Source organism: Neomonachus schauinslandi, chromosome 4 (genome assembly GCF_002201575.2).
Source record: "Neomonachus schauinslandi chromosome 4, ASM220157v2, whole genome shotgun sequence".
In the NCBI taxonomy this organism is placed as follows: Eukaryota; Metazoa; Chordata; class Mammalia; order Carnivora; family Phocidae; genus Neomonachus; species Neomonachus schauinslandi.
Window position 1 is genome coordinate 14649921 of NC_058406.1, and position 17531 is coordinate 14667451.

Here is a 17531-nt window from a genome sequence, read left to right on the forward strand (position 1 = left end):
GGGTGAATGGGTGGATGAATGGATGAGTGGATGGGTAGGCAGGTGAATGGATGGGTGGGTGGATGGGGAGATGGATGGATGGGTGGGTGAGTGGATGGATAGGTGGATGGGCGGGTGGGTGGGTAGGTGGATGGCTGGGTAGGTGGGTAAGTGGATGGGTGGGTGTGTGGATGGGTATGTGGATGGGTGGGTAGGTGGATGGATGTATGAGTAGATGGATGGGTGGATGGGTGAGTAAACGAATGAGTATGTAGAATGGATGGACAGAGACGAAGGTGGGTAGGGAGGTGGATGAGTGAATAGACTCAGGCTCTTTTGTGCTCCCTTCCCCAAGGGGTTCTCAGGTAAAGAAAACCTTGGTGTTTGCAAGGACCCTGCAAAGCCTGTGCTGCACGTATAGATTTCGACTTGCCGGATGACAGCCAAACACGTGAGTGCGAGAGCTGCGATCACAAGGTGCCTAAGTGGGAGAGGGGGCGGGACGTGGCGGGGTGAGTCACCCCACTGCTCAGCAGCACAGCATCACGACGCTGCCACAGAGACAGCAGGCAGACAGACAGGTGGGATGGCGGATGCGCAGACTGGAGGCAGGGCGCAGGCAACAGAGCCCGCGGCTGATGGAGCAGACCAAACAGACCTCTTCCTGGGTCCGTCAGGGAGCAGATACCATCCGGCCATACCAAGCAGGCTCTCTCTGACTGTTCAAAAGCCATGCTCACAGGAAGCGGAGAGGAGATGAGGCTTTGCTTCTGTGTCTCTCAGATGGGCAGCCAGAGGCAGAAAACTAAGGGGGAGAGCCTTTGTCCCCAGCCCTGGGCCCCTCCTGCCACCTCCTTCCCCAGCTACCCACCTGACAGGTTGCTGGGGCTCATCTGCTGGGCCAGGATCGCCTTCAGCTTCTTGATTTCCTCCTGGTACTCACGCAGGAGGGCATCCTTTGGGTCCTCGTTGATACGTGGCTTGTTCTTGATGTTCTTGGCCCGGTTGGCATAGCGCAGTGTGCTGAGCGTCTCGTCATAGTTGTTGTCTGCGGGTGACAGGCAGGCCACCATCAGCGTCTTCGTGTTGCCACCCAGCGAGTCCTGCAGCAGCCGCGTCAGCTTCGAGTCCCGGTAGGGGATGTGTTTACAGCGCCCGTCCACCAGGGCCGAGATGACGTTGCCCAGAGCCGACAGCGACAGGTTGATCTTGGTGGCCTCCCTGAGCCGCTCCCCTGTGGCACCCGTCTTGGACTGCCGCTCGCTGCCTGCCAGGTCCACCAGGTTCAGCTTGCCGGCACAGAGATGGTCCTTGCCCCGCTCGTCTGTGGATGGACCAGGTGGAGGGTAAGGGGCTTTCAGTGAGCCCCACGTGGGGCACTTAGCCACCAGGCACCGAGCGCTCCCACCATCAGCCACATAGGAGCCCAAGACAGAGGCGCTATCACCATCCCCATCTTACAGAAGAGGAAACAGCCTCAGAAAGGCATCTAACTGGCCCAAGGTCACACCGCTGCTAAGTGGTGGACCCAAGGTCAGAACACAGGGCTGGGGCACCTGGGTGGCTCAGATGGTTAAGCGTCTGCCTTCGGCTCGGGTCATGATCCCAGGGTCCTGGGATGGAGCCCCGCATCGGGCTCCCTGCTCAACGGGGAGTCTGCTTCTCCCCCTCCCTCTGCTTCTCCCCCTGCTCATGCTCTCTCTCTCTCTCTCTCTTTCTCTGTATCTCTCTCGAAAGAATAAATTAAAAAATCTTAAAAAAAAAAAAGGGGCGCCTGGGTGGCTCAGTTGGTTAAGCGACTGCCTTCGGCTCAGGTCATGATCCTGGAGTCCCGGGATCGAGTCCCGCATCGGGCTCCCTGCTCGGCAGGGAGTCTGCTTCTCCCTCTGACCCTCCTCCCTCTCATGCTCTCTGTCTCTCATTCTCTCTCTCTCAAATAAATAAATAAAATCTTTAAAAAAAAAAAAAAAAGAACACAGAGCTGCTTGACTCGGGGAGCAGGGGCTGGAAGGTCCAGACTATTCTCTGAGCGCAGTGGGATTTCTTTCAGTGATCACAATAGCTCTCCCAGATGTCCTGTGAGGCCAAGAGTGGGGGGATGTGATTGGGTCACCCAGAGCCTTGTATCCTTCACTGCAAAAGACATTGGCTTTGGAGGCTCTTGGCCCTGGTTCCCAACCCAGCCCTGCCTCCTCCTTGCTGTGTGACCCTAGCAGAGCCATGTACCTCCCTGGTCCTCAATTCTTACAGCCACAAAATGAGACTAACAGTAGCTCCCCGCTCGGGCTGGTTGTTGGGAGGAGTAAAGTAAAAGGAGAGCACATTTTTACAGAGTTGACCCAGGGCCCAGCACACAGCAGGGGTTCATCCCCCCTGAGAACAAGCCCGGTTCTGCGGTGACCAAGGCTGTGCAGACAAGGCCGACCCCTGTGTTGAGGGTGACAGGAGTGGGGCACTGGCTGGTAACAGGGGCTCAGAGCACAGGTTTTGAAGGCACAGATCTTGGGGGTCCAATCTTGATTCTATGTCTTAGTAGCTATGAAACTTGGGGAAAACCACTGGACTCAGTTCCCAATGAGATGGGAGTGGGGAGGCAGGCGGAGGGGCAGGGGGCTTCCTCCTCGGTCTCCTGCGGGTTGAAACCAGAACTGGCCTCGTGTTGTCCATGCACACAGCAACCTGGGGTCCGGCTGGTACCCAGGAGAGGCTTGGACACGTGAGGGGCTTGAGGTTGGGGGCTTTTTTTTTTTTTTTTAAGCAGCAGCAGGACGGAGGGCCTGGGAACCGTGCTCTTGGCAGAATGTACCAGGAGCCTTAAACAGGTTTGTATCCTTCGCCCCAGGAGGTCCACTCCTGGAAATGTTATCCGAGGAAATGACTCTAAAAGCAGAAAAGGCTTGGTGCACCAAGATGTTCATCGTGGCATTATTTACAACACCCCAAGACGGGAAACAACCTCACCGCCCTCTAAGGATTGGTTAGAAAAGCGCACGAGAGATGCGCTGTCCTTTAGCCGGTACCCATGGTCACAAAGACACGGCAGGAACGATGCTCAGGGATGGCGCGGGGAGTGGAACGCAGGGGAGAAACTCAATACAACAGAAGAGTTCGACTGTGTTTATAAATTTCATAGGATAAAAAGGACCAAAAAACCCCAATACGCTTAAATGCTAATAGTTGTGTTTATGAGTAATTTTACCTACCTTTCTGTGATTCCTAAATAGCTTTACTGAACTTATTTTACAACAAAAATGAAAAACATCTTTTTAAATTTGTTTGCAGGGTGCCTGGGTGGCTCTGTTGGTTAAGTGTCCAACTCTTGATTTTGGCTCAGGTTGTGATCTTGGGGTCAGGAGATGGAGCCCTACATCAGGCTCCATGCCTAGTGTGGAGCCTGCTTGAGATTCTCCCTCTCCCTCTGCCCCTCCCCCCACTCACGCATTCGCTCTCTAAAAAAAAAAATAAAAAAATAAATTTGTTTAAAAGCCTGTTTCCCGGCAGCCTGCTACATCCTTCAAACCCTTCTGCAAAGACCAAGAGGCGCCCCCAAAGGCACTCTGTCCTCCTCCCTCCAGATGTGTCCTCACCTGCCCTAGTCCCTGCCCCCCCCCCCCCCAGCCTCACCGCATGACGTTGTGACCTCACTGACCCTGCCCAACCCCTATCAGCACCCTGGGGAGACTCAGACCCAGCAAGCACCAGGCGGTTGGCCTGGGGCCAGGTCACCACACATGCTGGGCGATGTCGTAGGAGGTACCCCGGCTTTGACCTTGGGTCAGGGATCTCTCCAGAATTATGTTTCTGGTTGGGCCGAGGCTGTTTCCCGCTGCAGTGCTCTGGAGAGTTCTATTCATGATGGACCCGGAGGCAGCTGTCGTGTTATTTGGAAAAGCCCAGATGTCAGACTGGGGTTCAAATCCCAGCTCCCCCGCTTATCGGTGGGACCCTGCACAAGCAAGCCTCGGCCCTCTCAGAGCCTCAGTTTTCCTGTCTGTAAAATGGCCATTAGAATGCCTGCCTCTAGGACTTCTGTGGGCTGTAAACGGAAGGAAGCCTGTGAAGTGCTTAGCACAGCGGCCACCGGCGGCCAGAAATAAATACGAGTTTCTTCCCTTCCTCTTCCCTTCTCAGGGACTCTTTCAGAAAGGGGGACGGGGGAGATGACTGAAGGGTGGGGAGCCCTGAGAGAAAGAGGAGACTCCAAAAGGTCCAGGGATCGAGGGCCAGCTCTGACGCTTTATAGTTGCGGGACCTGGGTTTCCTCACCTGTAAAATGGGGGACGATGCTGGCAGCCACCTCTCGGGCTTGTGGCAAGGAGTACCCGAGCTAACGCACAGAAGCCGCGTGGCATGTAGTAGGTGCTCAGTATGAGCTGCCAGCGGCAGTATTATTGTTGATGATGCCGCTTATCCTGGAAACGTGGGCCCTCGTACAGGAGGGTCCTCTTGGGTGGCCTCCAGGCAGTTCGAGCATCTTCTCCCAGTTTCAGATGGGGCCCCCGAGGCCCCGGGAGGTGAAGGGTCTCGGTGCCCAGCTCCGGCTCCCCCGCCCCCACCAGCCCCACGTACCCACGGCATAGATCTCGATGCTGATGGTGAAAATGGAGTGGGAGCGGGAGGAGTCCTTGTTCATCAGCGTGTAGCCCACCGAGCGGTTCTTCCAGCCCGTCTCCATGATGTGCTCGCACTGGGCCACGTTGTGCACCGTGTGCATGGAGAGCCCCTTCACGTACACCCCCTTCTCCGGGTGCTCTTTCAGCTGTGGGCAGGAGGGATGGGTCAGAGCCGGGTGGGGGCAGGGATCCCCAAGGAACCCAGTCAAGGGCCCAGTTCAGGCCCCCTCCGCCCTCCTGCAGTGCAGGGTGGCACCTCAAGGTCCCTGCAACAGGCAGGGGCTTTGTTCCAGGTGGAACCAGCCTCAAACCCACCCCACCTCTTCCTTGTTGTGGGACCTTGAGCCAGTAACTTAACCTCCCCGGGCCTCAGTTTCCACATCTGTAAAATGGGTATGAGATACGCGTCTCTTAGGGATGTGGTGGGGATTCCGTCAAATAAGGCCCGTCCAAGGCTTGGCACAGGGCCTGGCACCCGGCAAGTGCTCCGTAACGCCAGGTGCTGTCCTCACTGTTGGTGGTGGTGCAATTATTACAAAGGGCCTTTCTAGACTGGGAGCTTCAGCTTCCAGGGGCTGACCCTGTAGCCACCCGAGGGCTCTGAAAGCTGCTCTTTTTTTTTTTTTTTAATTTAATTTTTTTTTTAAAGATTTTATTTTTTTTTTGACAGAGAGAGAGATAGCGAGAGAGGGAACACAAGCAGGGGCAGTGGGAGAGGGAGAAGCAGGCTTCCCGCTGAGCAAGGAGCCCGATGTGGGGCTCGATCCCAGGACCCTGGGATCATGACCTGAGCCGAAGGCAGACGCTTAACGACTGAGCCACCCAGGTGCCCCTGAAAGCTGCTCTTTTGCCCGGTCGACACGGCCCATGAATGCCTCTCTGCTCTGGCTCCAGGGAAATAGGAACGTTCCCAGGCCCTTGGATCGTGGCCGGCAAAGGGCCATTTACTGCCCAGAACTCCCACTGGCCCGCAGCTCAAACCAGCCTCCAGGCGTCAGCATGATGGCAGCGAGTAAATTAATTTATCTGACTGCTCCCTGCTTGCTCTTCAGGCAGCCAAGTTGTTTTGTTGCTGACACAGAGCTGTGAAATGCAATATTTTTCAAGTGTGAGGAAATAAAACCACTCTGGCGAGAGCAGAATGAATTAGGACAAGTCCCCACCCTGCTGGTCTGAGCCACAGGAGGCTCTGGTGCTTCAGGCAGCTTTGGGGTCCCACGTGGGGCCGGGCCGCTGCTGCGTGGGGTGGGGGGTGGGCACACAGGCTCGCCCTATCTGCTCGAGTGCGGAGAAACCCCCAGGCCCAGACTGAAGGACTGGGCTTCCCAGAACAGAAAAGCAACCAAGGCACAGACTGGGAAGGGATTTGCTGAAGGTCACAGAGCTATTACTATCAGGGAAGCTGTGGGGTCCCAGGTGATGGAAGACTCCAGAAGCAGAGTATGGAGAGGCTGGAGCATCCCACAGAAACTGAAGTTTGAAATGACAAAGGGCCGACCTTGACCTAGGACGTGGGGGTGAGGATGGAGCACCAAGGCCAGAAGCAGGAGACCTTGTAGAGGGTGGCTGAAGCCGGTCTGAAATGCTCGGTAGTGCCCTCTGGCTCCCATCACCAGGCCCCGGGGGCCTGGGCTGCCTCCTGCTGTGACCTCGGCCTGGGCCCTGGGCCCTGGGGAGTGAGCGGTTGATCCGGCCTCTGGGGGAGCAGCAGGCTCCCAGTCTCCTAGTCGGGCAGCCCCCCAGCGTTAGAGACCTGGCTCTGCCCCTTGCTGGTTGGAGAAGTCAATTTGCCTCTCTTTGTCCTGGTTCCCTCTTCTGTCAGATGATGATCAATTCTATTTCTGCAAGACCACTATGAGGACTGAGGAGAGGATGGAGCTAAAAGCCAGTCCAGTGGGTACTCGGAGGGGCACCACCAGCACAAGGCACAGGGGCGGGGGGTGAGCCTTCAAGTAGGGATGCCACTGCCCTATCTGTAGGCCTCAGCCCTGCTCTCCCAGGGAGGCTCTGAGCGCCCGAGTAACTACTCCTCCCTGAGACCCAGCCCGGAGCCTGGGCACCATGGCAACAGCTGGGATGCTGGGATGCGGCCAGCGAGGGGCAGACGCCCCCAGGGAGGAGGGGCTCCTGACACGGGACCCCAGTACCCTGAGAGGTGGTGAGGGCCTCACCTCCACCGCCCAGTGTGGGCTGCCTCCATGAGGGTGGTTGGTGGTGGTGGTTAAGGGAGGGAGTGAAACTCTGCCTCCCCAAATCCCTCCCCCGGGCTGATCTACTCACCACTAATCACCAAAACCTTCAGGCCCTGTGTTAAGCACGGGGTCAGAGCCCATGCTGTGGGGACTGGACACCTGGATTCAAATCCAGCCTCACCCTCTCCTGACTGTGTGCCCGGCGGCTGGTCTTACCCAGGTGCATTGAGCCTCAGTTTCCTCCTCTGTAATAAAGGATCAGAGCAGCACCTCCTCCTAAGGCTGTTCTGAGGTTCCCAGGAGCAACCATCTGCGCCTTCTCCAGGGGACAGCGGGTCACCCCCCCACCCCCCACCCCGTGCACTGGCGGCGGGGAGTGTCTCGGAGGGCACCTGTCACTGGCAGCCCCCGCCCCCGCCCCCCGGGCAGCCTGACTCACCAAGCCTGAGGCCTGGAGCCCACATGGGGCAGGGGCACAGCTGCTGGCCCTCAGGGCCCGGGTAATGGAGGCCATTCTAGAGTCCTGGGTGTGGAAGGAGGGGAGGAGGGCCCCCTGCTGCCCCAGTGCAGGTTGGCGGGGGTGGGGGTGGGGACCCTGATCCCCCAGGCTGGCCTTTCGGGACTGACACGTGGGAGCAACGTCCTGTGCCTTCCTCCCCCCCACCATTTCCCCGTTTGGGGGCTGAGCTATGACTCAGCTGCTCCAGCTCCAGGATAGAGAAGACAGTAGAAAGACTCCAGGTGGGCGGCTGGAGGTTCCTGCATAGAACAAGCAAAGCGCTGCTGTGTTTGTCAGGAGCTGAGGAGGAGGTGCCAGGCCGGGGCTCCGTCGGGATGGGGCCTGGGAGGAAGGGAGGTCACACACCCGTGGGGACCCACTGTAGCACATGGCCTGGCGCCTGGCACCCGGAGGTCATCCCAGTCTTTGCTGCATGATGGATGCACCTCCCTTGGCCGGAACCCCACTACTGGCCCCTAGGCAGTCTCTATATTGCTGACCCCAAAAAATTCTGGCAGGGAAACACCTGACCATTCAGATCCCACAAGTTCTGGTACCAATACCGTTACCAGTAATTAGCTGTGTGGCCTTGGCCACGTCCCTTCCCTTCCCTGGGACTCAGTTTCCTCATCTGTACTAGGAAAGGGCCGACTAGAAGCTCTCAAGAGTTTTTCCAGCTCAAATTCTTAGGGATTTTTCCACAGTGTGGCCAGAACAAACACATTTTTAAAGACAGCTGCTCCCTGGGGTCTGATCTGTTCACTTGGATCAAAGAGTGGTCGCAGGTCAGAGAGGAACTCACAGACCCCACGGGTGAACCCAGGGCCAGTGCGGGGGCGGGGGGGGTGGTCAGGGGACAAGTAGGAGGCTCAAGCTGAATAGGGGGATGGGGGAAACCAGGTGATTCCGACATCCTGTCCAATCTAGAGGTCACCGGGGGTCAGGAGGGCCGGGAGGCATCGGCAGCAGCCCCTTCACCTGGTTCTGCCCCCCTTCCCGTGGCTGTCAAGGCATGTGCCCTGGGGAGACTCAAGCAGTTTGTCACAGAAAATGTCCAACCCTGGGGATGCCCGGGTGGCTCAGTCCGTTGATGGTTGATGGTTGAGCGTCCAACTCTTGATTTTCGGCTCAGGGTCATGAGATCAAGCCCCGTGCTGGGCTCCGTGCTCTTCTTCTTTCTTTCCCTCTTCTTTCCCCTCTTCTTCCCCCTCCGTCTCTGCCCCTCCCTGCACTAGCACATGCTCTATTTCATTCATTCATTCATCCGTTTGTTCATTTAAAAAACCTTTTTTTAAAAAAGAAAGAAAATGTCCAACCCTGCCTCTGTGGCTTCCTAGCCTCAGGCAAGTCACGTTCTCTCAGACAATTTCACCCATAAAATGGGAATCTCCATGGCAACCTTGGGGGTGATGCTCCAACTCGGGCAATCTGACTCTGAAGGAGGTGGGCCTCTTGGTTGCTTGGTCAGATAAGAAGCATGGGAGTCAGGGGCAGCCATCGGCATTCTGGCCACAGGATTGCCTCAGCCCCCCCCCCCCCCCCCCCCCTGCTGGCCCCTCCCCCTTGGCCCTGACCTGGCCCACCCAGCATTTAAAGAGTCCCAGAGAGGACACATAATCCAGGCCTCACACTCAGGCCTAGACCTGGGTCCAACCTTGCCACCAACTGGCTGTCTGGTCCTGGCAGGTCACTTGACCTCGCTAGGCTCCCCAAAGGGTCAGCCAAGTTCTGCCTGTCTTGTGTGACCCCCTCACAGCAGCACGCTGAATGCCTTCTGTGCGTTGGGCTCTGCGAGCGGCTCATCCTCACCGCCCTCTTCAGTCCTCACTTTATAAGGGTCAGGTCACCGGTCCTTGGGTGCCCTGCACCAGACCCCTGGCAAAGGGGAACAAAGTCCCAGAATCTGAGGCCACGAGCAGCCATGAAATGGGATGGTTGAGATTCAGGGCCTTGAAGTCAGACAGACCTGGGTTCAAGTCCAGTTTTGGCCACACACATAGACAAGTGAATTAACCTAAGCGTGCCTTCCCACACTGGGAGACTGGGGACAGCAGCTACCCAACAGGATCTCTGGGACTAGTAATAAGATCATGTGCCTAAAGCAGTCAGTAAATCGTGCTCAATAAATGATAATCATAATCACCGTCTTTCTAGCTCTTTGGGCCCTTAGAGATTTTCAAAGTAATATTTTTAGAAGTGGAACCCATTTTTCAAATGAAATCTATCACAAGACGCCATCTACTTCACCAGATATAGGCGGCATGACCCCAGGTAAGGTCCAGTTCCCCACTGTGTGGTCGGGGGTAGGCCGGTGAGCCCCTCCCCTGCAACAAGGACTCTGAGAATCCTCCAAAATTCAAGTTCAAAAGTCCCCACTCTAGTCTGAACTGGTGCATGTGCCGCCAGGATACCTTCCCCGTGCTTCTGAGGGAGCTCCTCCCGAAGCCAACCTCCACCCTTCCCCTGCCCCTCCCTGCCCCGGCCACGTCCGCGCCCACCTCCAGCTTCTGCTTGGTGTCAGCCCCCAGAAGGTCACGGACATCTTCATTGTAGATCTCCAGGTAGGAGGCCCGGACCAGGAACTTGGTATTCTCTGCACACTGCAGGGCGTGGACAGGGACAGCAAAGAAGCCTGCCAAGGCTGGCCCTGTCACCTTCCCCCTCTGCAGCCAGGACGTCACGGAAGGACATCGCGGCAGGAGAGGTGACATCAAGGGGAGGGGAGTCCCCAACGCTCCTGGCCCTGCCCGCCCGCCCCTCCTCTCCAGCTCGGTGGGCCCCCCGGGCTCCTCTGATTGCATAATTCTCATATTGCTACTGTCGCATGCTCTCCCCACAGCCTCAGGGGAAACGAAATGAGAGAGGCCTCCCCATTACTCAGGTAGAGAAACTGAGGCCACAGGTAAGGACCAAGCACTGGTTATGGTCTGATCTCTCCTTGTCGCAAATGTTCCTGGTGGGGGGGCACCAACATGAGTCCTGGGAGCAGGTACGGTAGGCTCTGAGGCTGACCGGGGTCGCAGTCCCCACCCTGCCATTTCCCCGATGCAGGAATCTCTGCTCATGGCCAGGAGTGACCACCGGAGCAATTCTCACCTTTAGCTGAGACCTCATCGGGGTCTTGCCCAGCATAGAAGGGCAATAAGTCTGGGCTTCCCTATCTCAAAAATGGGGACAATGGTGATCTCCCGTGGCCAGGGTGGGGGTTGCAATGATGCAAAGGGCTTTGCACTAGGCTTGGTCTGTAGCAACTGCTTAATAAAAAAGGGAGGCTCTGATTGTTACAACCCCTTCTCGGGCCGGTGCTCTGGATCATCGGGTCCGCATGGGACAGCAAGTGAAATGTTAAAGTCCAAAAATGGCAGGAGAAAAGCATGGAACTGGGAGGCAGAATTTTCTCAATGTGAAGTTCTCCCATCCCCTCTCGGAAACCAGAGCCTGCCTCTGCTCGTCTGTGTCGGGTCACAGCAGGCTCCCACAGGCTCAGAGTCCTTGCCGTAGGGCGCTGGCGCTCCGGGACCGATCGCCCGAACGTCCAGGGGGGCCCCCAGACCCTGAGCGCCGGCGCTGCCCCTTTCCGCCGCGAGGCCCCTACCTGGACACTCTCGAAAACGTGCTCGAAGGCCCTGGGGATGATGCCTCTCTGCGAAGATGGGTCCGGCAGGCCCTGCATGGTGAAGGACTTCCCGCTGCCCGTCTGGCCATAAGCGAAGATGGTGCCATTGTAGCCCTCAGTGACACCCTGTGTGGGGAGACCACAACCCCGGTTCTCAGGCTGGCCAGCCCGGCGGCACTCGGGGCCCCTCCCCGGCTCGCCCACCATGATGGCACCTGGCCGGCAGGAGGTGCAGAGATGAGAGTAAGTCCCAGCTCTGTCCCCAAGGAGCTCACCTCCTGGTGGCGAGACTGACACACACAAGTGATCCTCATACGAGGCAAGTGCAGGTGTCCAGGGAGTGGGCAAGGAGAGGGGGTGCAAGGGGGGCATCACAGAGCCTCCTGGGTAGGGTGGACAGAGTAGGGGAGCTAAAAGGTGGCTCGGGGTTCTGACAGGTGTCAGGAAGAGGACAGCCTTCCAGGCTGACGGGGTGCAGAGGGGTCAGAGGCTGAGGGCAGGTAGAGCAGGGAGGAGGGGAGAGAAGGAAGGAAGGAAACCAGGAGCAGCCCTAAAGTCAGTCTTCATTCATGGATACATTTATTCTTTCCATAGGCACGGGCACCACGCTCCAGCCGGGACACAGGGATGAACAAGGCGCGACCCCAGTCCCTGCCCTTGCAGAGCTCATGAGCTCATTGATTCTAGAACTCAGCATGGGGGAGGGGGGAGCCGTGTCAGCACAGGAGAGCTGCTCCCAGGCCCCGAGGGCCCACCTGGCATCTACGCCCAGCGACACTGCAAAGACCCATCCTGTGGACCACCGTGGGGCTCGGGATCCCCAGAGACCGCTGCTGAAGGAGGCCCAAAGTCACAATTCACAGCTTCTCTGAGGACTACGCCTCATTTTTATGGGCAGAACTGGACGAACACCTCTCCTTTGTCCAAGGAAGCCCTGACCACTGTGTGGGTTCCTGCACCTCATCAGAGGGTGGGGGGCTGCACACAGGGACAGCCCCCTGCGGGGGGCGGGTAGGCAAGGGCAGCCTGATCACCTGCTAGGCTCCTCAGAGCCGGGGACACCTGCAGCCCCGGTGATCAACATGATGTAGGGCCCAGAGTATCAGTGTCACCCAAACCCGGAGAAGGTATTCTACACAAAAACAGAGACTGCTTCACTGTCGGGTAGGGTAGCCATGAGCCATACTAGAATGGGCTCAGTGAGACTGAGAAACTGAATTTATTTGATCTGATTTTAGTGCATTTACACTTAACAGTATAAAATGCTTTTCCATTAAACATCGCTTTATTTTTTGTTTCATTTCATTTTAACTGTTGACCCTTTAGCATCTGCATGGAGACATGCTACAATGTAAAACACATAGCTGATTTCAAAGACTTTGCATGAAGAAAGAATGGAAAATATCTCACTGTTACTATACAATGACAACATTTATTAGTATGTTTTCTTGAAATAATATTTTGGATATACTGGGTTAAACAGAATCTGGGTGCCTGGGTGGCTCAGTCGGTTAAGCGACTGCCTTCGGCTCAGGTCATGATCCTGGGGTCCCGGGATCGAGTCCCGCATCGGGCTCCCTGCTCGGCGGGGAGTCTGCTTCTCCCTCTGACCCTCCCCCATCTCGTGCTCTCTCTCTCTCTGTCTCATTCTCTCTGTCTCAAATAAATAAATAAAATCTTAAAAAAGTAGGTTCTGCAGCAACCAGTACGGTCAGACCTGTTCACATTGATAGAATGTTTTACAATTTTTAAAAATATTTTATTTATTTATTTATTTATTTTGAGAGAGAGGGAGAGAACACAACCATGGGGGAGGGGCAAAGGGAGAGGAAGAAGCAAACTCCTCGCTGAGCACAGAGCCCGACCCTGAGCATGACTTTAGCCAAAGTCAGATGCTTAACCGACTGAGCCACCCAGGTGCCCCAGAACATTTTACAATTTAAGAAAGCAGTCACATCTGGGGCGCCTGGGTGGCTTAGTTGGTTAAGCGATATTATTTTTAAAAGATTTTATTTATTTATTTGAGAGAGAGAGAATGAGAGACAGAGAGCATGAGAGGGGGAGGGTCAGAGGCAGAAGCAGACTCCCCGCCGAGCAGGGAGCCCGATGCGGGACTCGATCCCGGGACTCCAGGATCATGACCTGAGCCGAAGGCAGTCGCTTAACTGACTGAGCCACCCAGGCGCCCAACAGAATCTATTATTAAAGCTAATTTCCCTTTATTTCCTTTCCCTTTCTAAAATGCTCAGTAGGTTGAGCGTCTGACTTTTGGTTTAGGCTCAGGTCAGGATCTCAGGGTCGTGAGATCGAGCCCCGCATGGGGGCTCCGTGCTGGGCATGGAGGCTGCTTAAGATTCTCTCTCTCCCTCTCCCACTGCCCTTCACCCCTGCTTATGCTCTCTCTAAAAAATAAAAAATAAAAATTTTTTAAAAAATTAAGTTAAAAATTTAAAAAGTCACACCTATCACAAATCATATTATATAAAACAACAAATATCTTATTAAAATAAAATAAAATAAAATGTGGTTACTAGAACATTTAAATTAAGTACGTGGCTCACATTACATTTGTATTGGAAATCATTGCTCCAGAGCTGTGCTGTTCAATGTGGCAGCCACTAGCCACATGTAGTTATTCAAATTTAACTTGATTTTATTTTATTTATTTATTTTTAAAGATTTTATTTATTTATTTGACAGAGAGAGACACAGCGAGAGAGGGAACACAAGCAGGGGGAGTGGGAGAGGGAGAAGCAGGCTTCCCGCGGAGTAGGGAGCCCGATACGGGGCTTGATCCCAGGACCCCAGGATCATGACCTGAGCCGAAGGCAGACGCCCAACCGACTGAGCCACCCAGGCGTCCCAATTCAGCTTGATTTTAAACAAAATTAAAATTCAGTCCTTCAGTAGCACTAGCCTCAGTTCAAGGGCTCACCTGCCACCGATGGCCAGGGGTAGCCCCGATACAGAACATTTCCACCACTGCAGAAAGTTCTACAGAACAGCATTGTTCTGGAGTGAAGCAGAAAACAATTTTATGTGCATTTTTAAGGCAAAACATAAGATTTCAAAAAGGTCTCACCCATCAAGTGATGCCTCCAGATCTTCAAGGGACGAGCTTGCCCGTGGAAGGGGTCCTAAATGTGGGCTACTCTGTACCTCCACCCCAGGTTCTGCACGTCTCCCCGCTCTAGTACTAACCAGCGGACTTGCAGGAAATCAACTGCTAACAGACTCTTTAACTTGCTGTCATCCTCACCTGTAATTCCCATGAAACTGCATTACAGGTTGGATGTGCTAAGTATTTTTCCTACTTTACATTAAACACATAACTATTGCAACTGAAATAAAAAGCATCTGTCCCGGGGCACCTGGGTGGCTCCGAAGGTCAAGCGCCCAACTCCTGATTTCAGCTCAGGTCCTGATCTCCGGGTCTTGGGATTGAGCCCCACATCGGGTTCTGTGCTCAGCAGGGAGTCTGCTTCTCTCCCTCTGCCCCACCCCCTGCTTGCATTTCTCTCTCTCTCTCTCTCTCTCTGAAGTCAATAAACCTTAAAAAAATGTTTTAAGAGCATCTGTCTTATATTGCCTCATGTCCCCCTTCTGCCCCTTCCCAAGCAAACCGCTGAATGTCCCATCCAGGGACCGAATCCTATGGCTTCTACTGCATTGACGTCTGGGCATCGTAGAAGCCACAGTACCTGGCCCGTGTGTGGGCTGGGGGCAGCTCATCTGGGGCAAATCTAAGGCCATGGGTGTGAAGCCGGGAGAAGGGGCAGATGGCAAAGTCGCCGGCTGGGAAAGAGCCCGTGGACCAGGCGGCGGGCCAGGTGTGGAGATGAGGAGCTCCCATGAGAATGTGCTGAGTGGGCAGAAGGGTGGGTCTGGGGTGGGCAGCACTCAGGAAAGCCAAAGAGATCAGCCAGCGTCGGAGAAGATCAGGAATAGGGACTGGATTTGAGGGCTGGAGAAGCAGGAAAGAAAAGGGCAAGAAGGGGCGGTCAGAAGTGCTGGGGGCTTTGTGCAGTAGGGACCCAAAGGCAAGGGCCTGGACAGGAGGCCCCGTGGAGGTGGCAGAAGCCCTGGGAGAGCCTGGAAGTGGGCTCAGAGCCCTGAAGGGCAGACACACGGCCCCCTGGTCCTAACGGTGCAGCTGCTCCTGGCTCAGAGCCACCTGAGCTGTGCTTTGCGTGCTGCTCATTTAATGGGAGGCAGCAGGATGGAGCAGGGGACCAGGCACTGTGCTGGGTATCAAAACCACCCCAATTCATTCTGTGATACTCCTGACCTCCCTTTCCCCACCAGGGATGAGGACTGCAGCTCTATACATGTCCACAAAGTCAAATGCAGGCCTCCACCTGGAAGGCCCTTTCCTCCACCTTCTTACCTACTCCTCTCATTCTTGAGGTCTCAACTTAAACCTCACCACTTTCAGGAAGCCCTCCCAGCCTTCCCCTCCCTTCCCATGCCCCCCAAGCTCAGGTTCTCTAGCTGCCAACGTGCCCCCAGGCTTTTCCTCCTCTTCATCACCTTAGATTGTAGCTATTAGTTTAGCTGCTCCTCCCCCTGACCATGAGCTCACGGAGGGCAGAGCCTATGACTCCTTCAGGGCTGTGCTCCCCAAGCTGAGAACAGGCCTGGTGTGGAGCTGCTACTTGCTACCTGAGTAGATGAATGAATGAAAGCGAGCTGCTGTCGTGTTGAGTGCGAGGCTCTGGGGGATGTCCAGAGGGAGGCAGGTGTCTGGCAGAGAATCCCAAGTAGTGGGGGAACTCAGGACAGGAGGGAGAGCCAGAGGGGAGATGTGATAGAGCCACTGTGTCCTTAGTGTCTCCCACCCTGCGCTGGGGTTTCCTGAGGACCCTGATGAGGGAAGCGTGCTCAGGGGATTGCTTCCAGGATGAGGCAGGGACCCATGAGCAAGGCCAAGGAGGACTCAATCTTGGAATCTTTAAATCTCTAAGGGGCCAATCCTGGACAAGGGAGCAGAGGAGGTCTGTAGGGCCTCAGGGACAGAGCCACGGCAGGTGGCTGAAAGAGACGCTGACTCTGGCTCACCATGCAGAACGGTCTTCTAGGAGCCAAGAAGCAAAGGGGAAAGGGGCTGCTTTGGGAAGAGTGAACTCCTGCCACGGGGTGGACATTCGAGGACCCAATGGGGGGGGTGTGACCAGACACAACCCTTCAGGTCCCTTCCAGCCTGGGAGTGCCGGACAACAGAAGGACGGCCTGGCCATCCCCAGCATCCGGGACCACAACCTAGGGGAGAGCTGCCCTCGTCCCCCGGGCATCATTTCCATCGGGCCCTGACCACTGGGGAGTTCTGGGCTTCAGAACAAACACTTCAACGCTCTCAAGGACTTTGACTGAGCCTTGGTAGAAGAGATGGGGCAGCCAAAGGAGGTGCTCTGAAGGATGTTAATTGGCCTGCCAGCGAAAACAACAAAGGTTCTAAAGTGCATTTTGGAAACACTGGGTTCAGGAAGTCAAATCAGTTCCTTTGCTGCAGGACTCCCCAGAGCCTCGGGTATCTTAATGTGCCCTGTGAAGCTTCATGTGAGGGAGGGTGTATGCAGCATTTCCCAAACTTTTCCTTTTTTCCTGGGACAACCTGTGACATCTCACTTAACTAGTGACTCGTTGAACAGTTGGGGAGATGCTGGTAGAAAGGAAGAGCCCTTGGCCAGAATACATGAGGCGTAGCTCCCGCCACTCCTCTGCTAGAAACCTACCATGGGAGTTTGGGCAAGTTTCCCTCTTCTGGGCCTCAGTCTCCCCATCTGTGAAATGTACAAGCAACCTAGTGTGAGTGCTACCGAAAGCAAAAGCCCTATAAAGGGTGACAAACTGGTGTTGCTTCTTTGTTCCTAAACCGCTGAGAAGATGATGATGGGCTAGACCAAAGCTAAACGGTTTCCATTCCTCCCAGACAAAGGCAGAAGGAGGAAAGCAGACATCTTCGTATGAGGGAGGATGAGAGAGGATTCTGAATGCTGAGGGGAGAAAGCAGAGGCCACAGCCTGGGAAGAGGAGGCAGTGGCGGCTGGGGGAAGTGGCTAGAGCGTTTAGAGAAGTCCTCAAGTTCTCAGATGATGGTGGAGGGCAAGTAGTCTTGGAGGCTGGAGTCCTTGTGGGCAGGGGGCTGGAAGGGGTGGGGGCGAGGGCCAGCTTTGGCCTTGCGGACAGTGGAACGTGGACGTTGTAGGTGGGTTCCAGCTGCCTCCTGCCTAGACAAAAGACTTCAGCCCAACCTGTTGGTGTCCACCTACTTCCTCCAGAAGGCCGTTCCCGCCCAGCTCGGGGACAATGCTGTCCCTTCAGGCCCCCCGGGCGCCCTCACCTCCACCAGCGGATAGGCGATCTCGTTGTAGATCTGTTCGGTGAAGTGGTCCATGTAGTAGGCGCCGTCGAAGGTGAACTGCTTGGGCGGCTCGTTGGCGGCGCCCGGGTTCTGGATGAAGCACTGGCCGCGCGCGGAGTCCACCGTCACCACAGGCTGGCAGTTCAGCTCCCGCTCCCGCTGGTTCATGGGGCGGCAGCGCACCACCACCTTCACCGACTCCGAGGCCATGGCGCCGCGGCGGGGGTCCCCAGGGCGCGGCCCGACGTGGGCGACGCGGCCGGGACAGGGG

The 17531-nt window shown here is 55.7% G+C and overlaps 1 protein-coding gene across 1 annotated transcript in view; it reads right to left on the reverse strand.

Annotated features, from left to right (window-relative positions):
• Positions 1-17470, reverse strand: part of KIF17 (kinesin family member 17) — a 42517-nt gene extending 25047 nt beyond the window's left edge. Inside the window, exons 1-5 of the mRNA XM_021684386.2 lie at positions 17240-17470; positions 10879-11025; positions 9782-9883; positions 4549-4738; positions 851-1303 (exon numbers count right to left, since the gene is read on the reverse strand). Of these exons, the coding sequence (XP_021540061.1) occupies positions 851-1303; positions 4549-4738; positions 9782-9883; positions 10879-11025; positions 17240-17470 (1123 nt within the window). The remainder of the gene's footprint in view (positions 1-850; positions 1304-4548; positions 4739-9781; positions 9884-10878; positions 11026-17239) is intronic.
• Between the last annotated feature and the right edge of the window lie 61 nt (positions 17471-17531).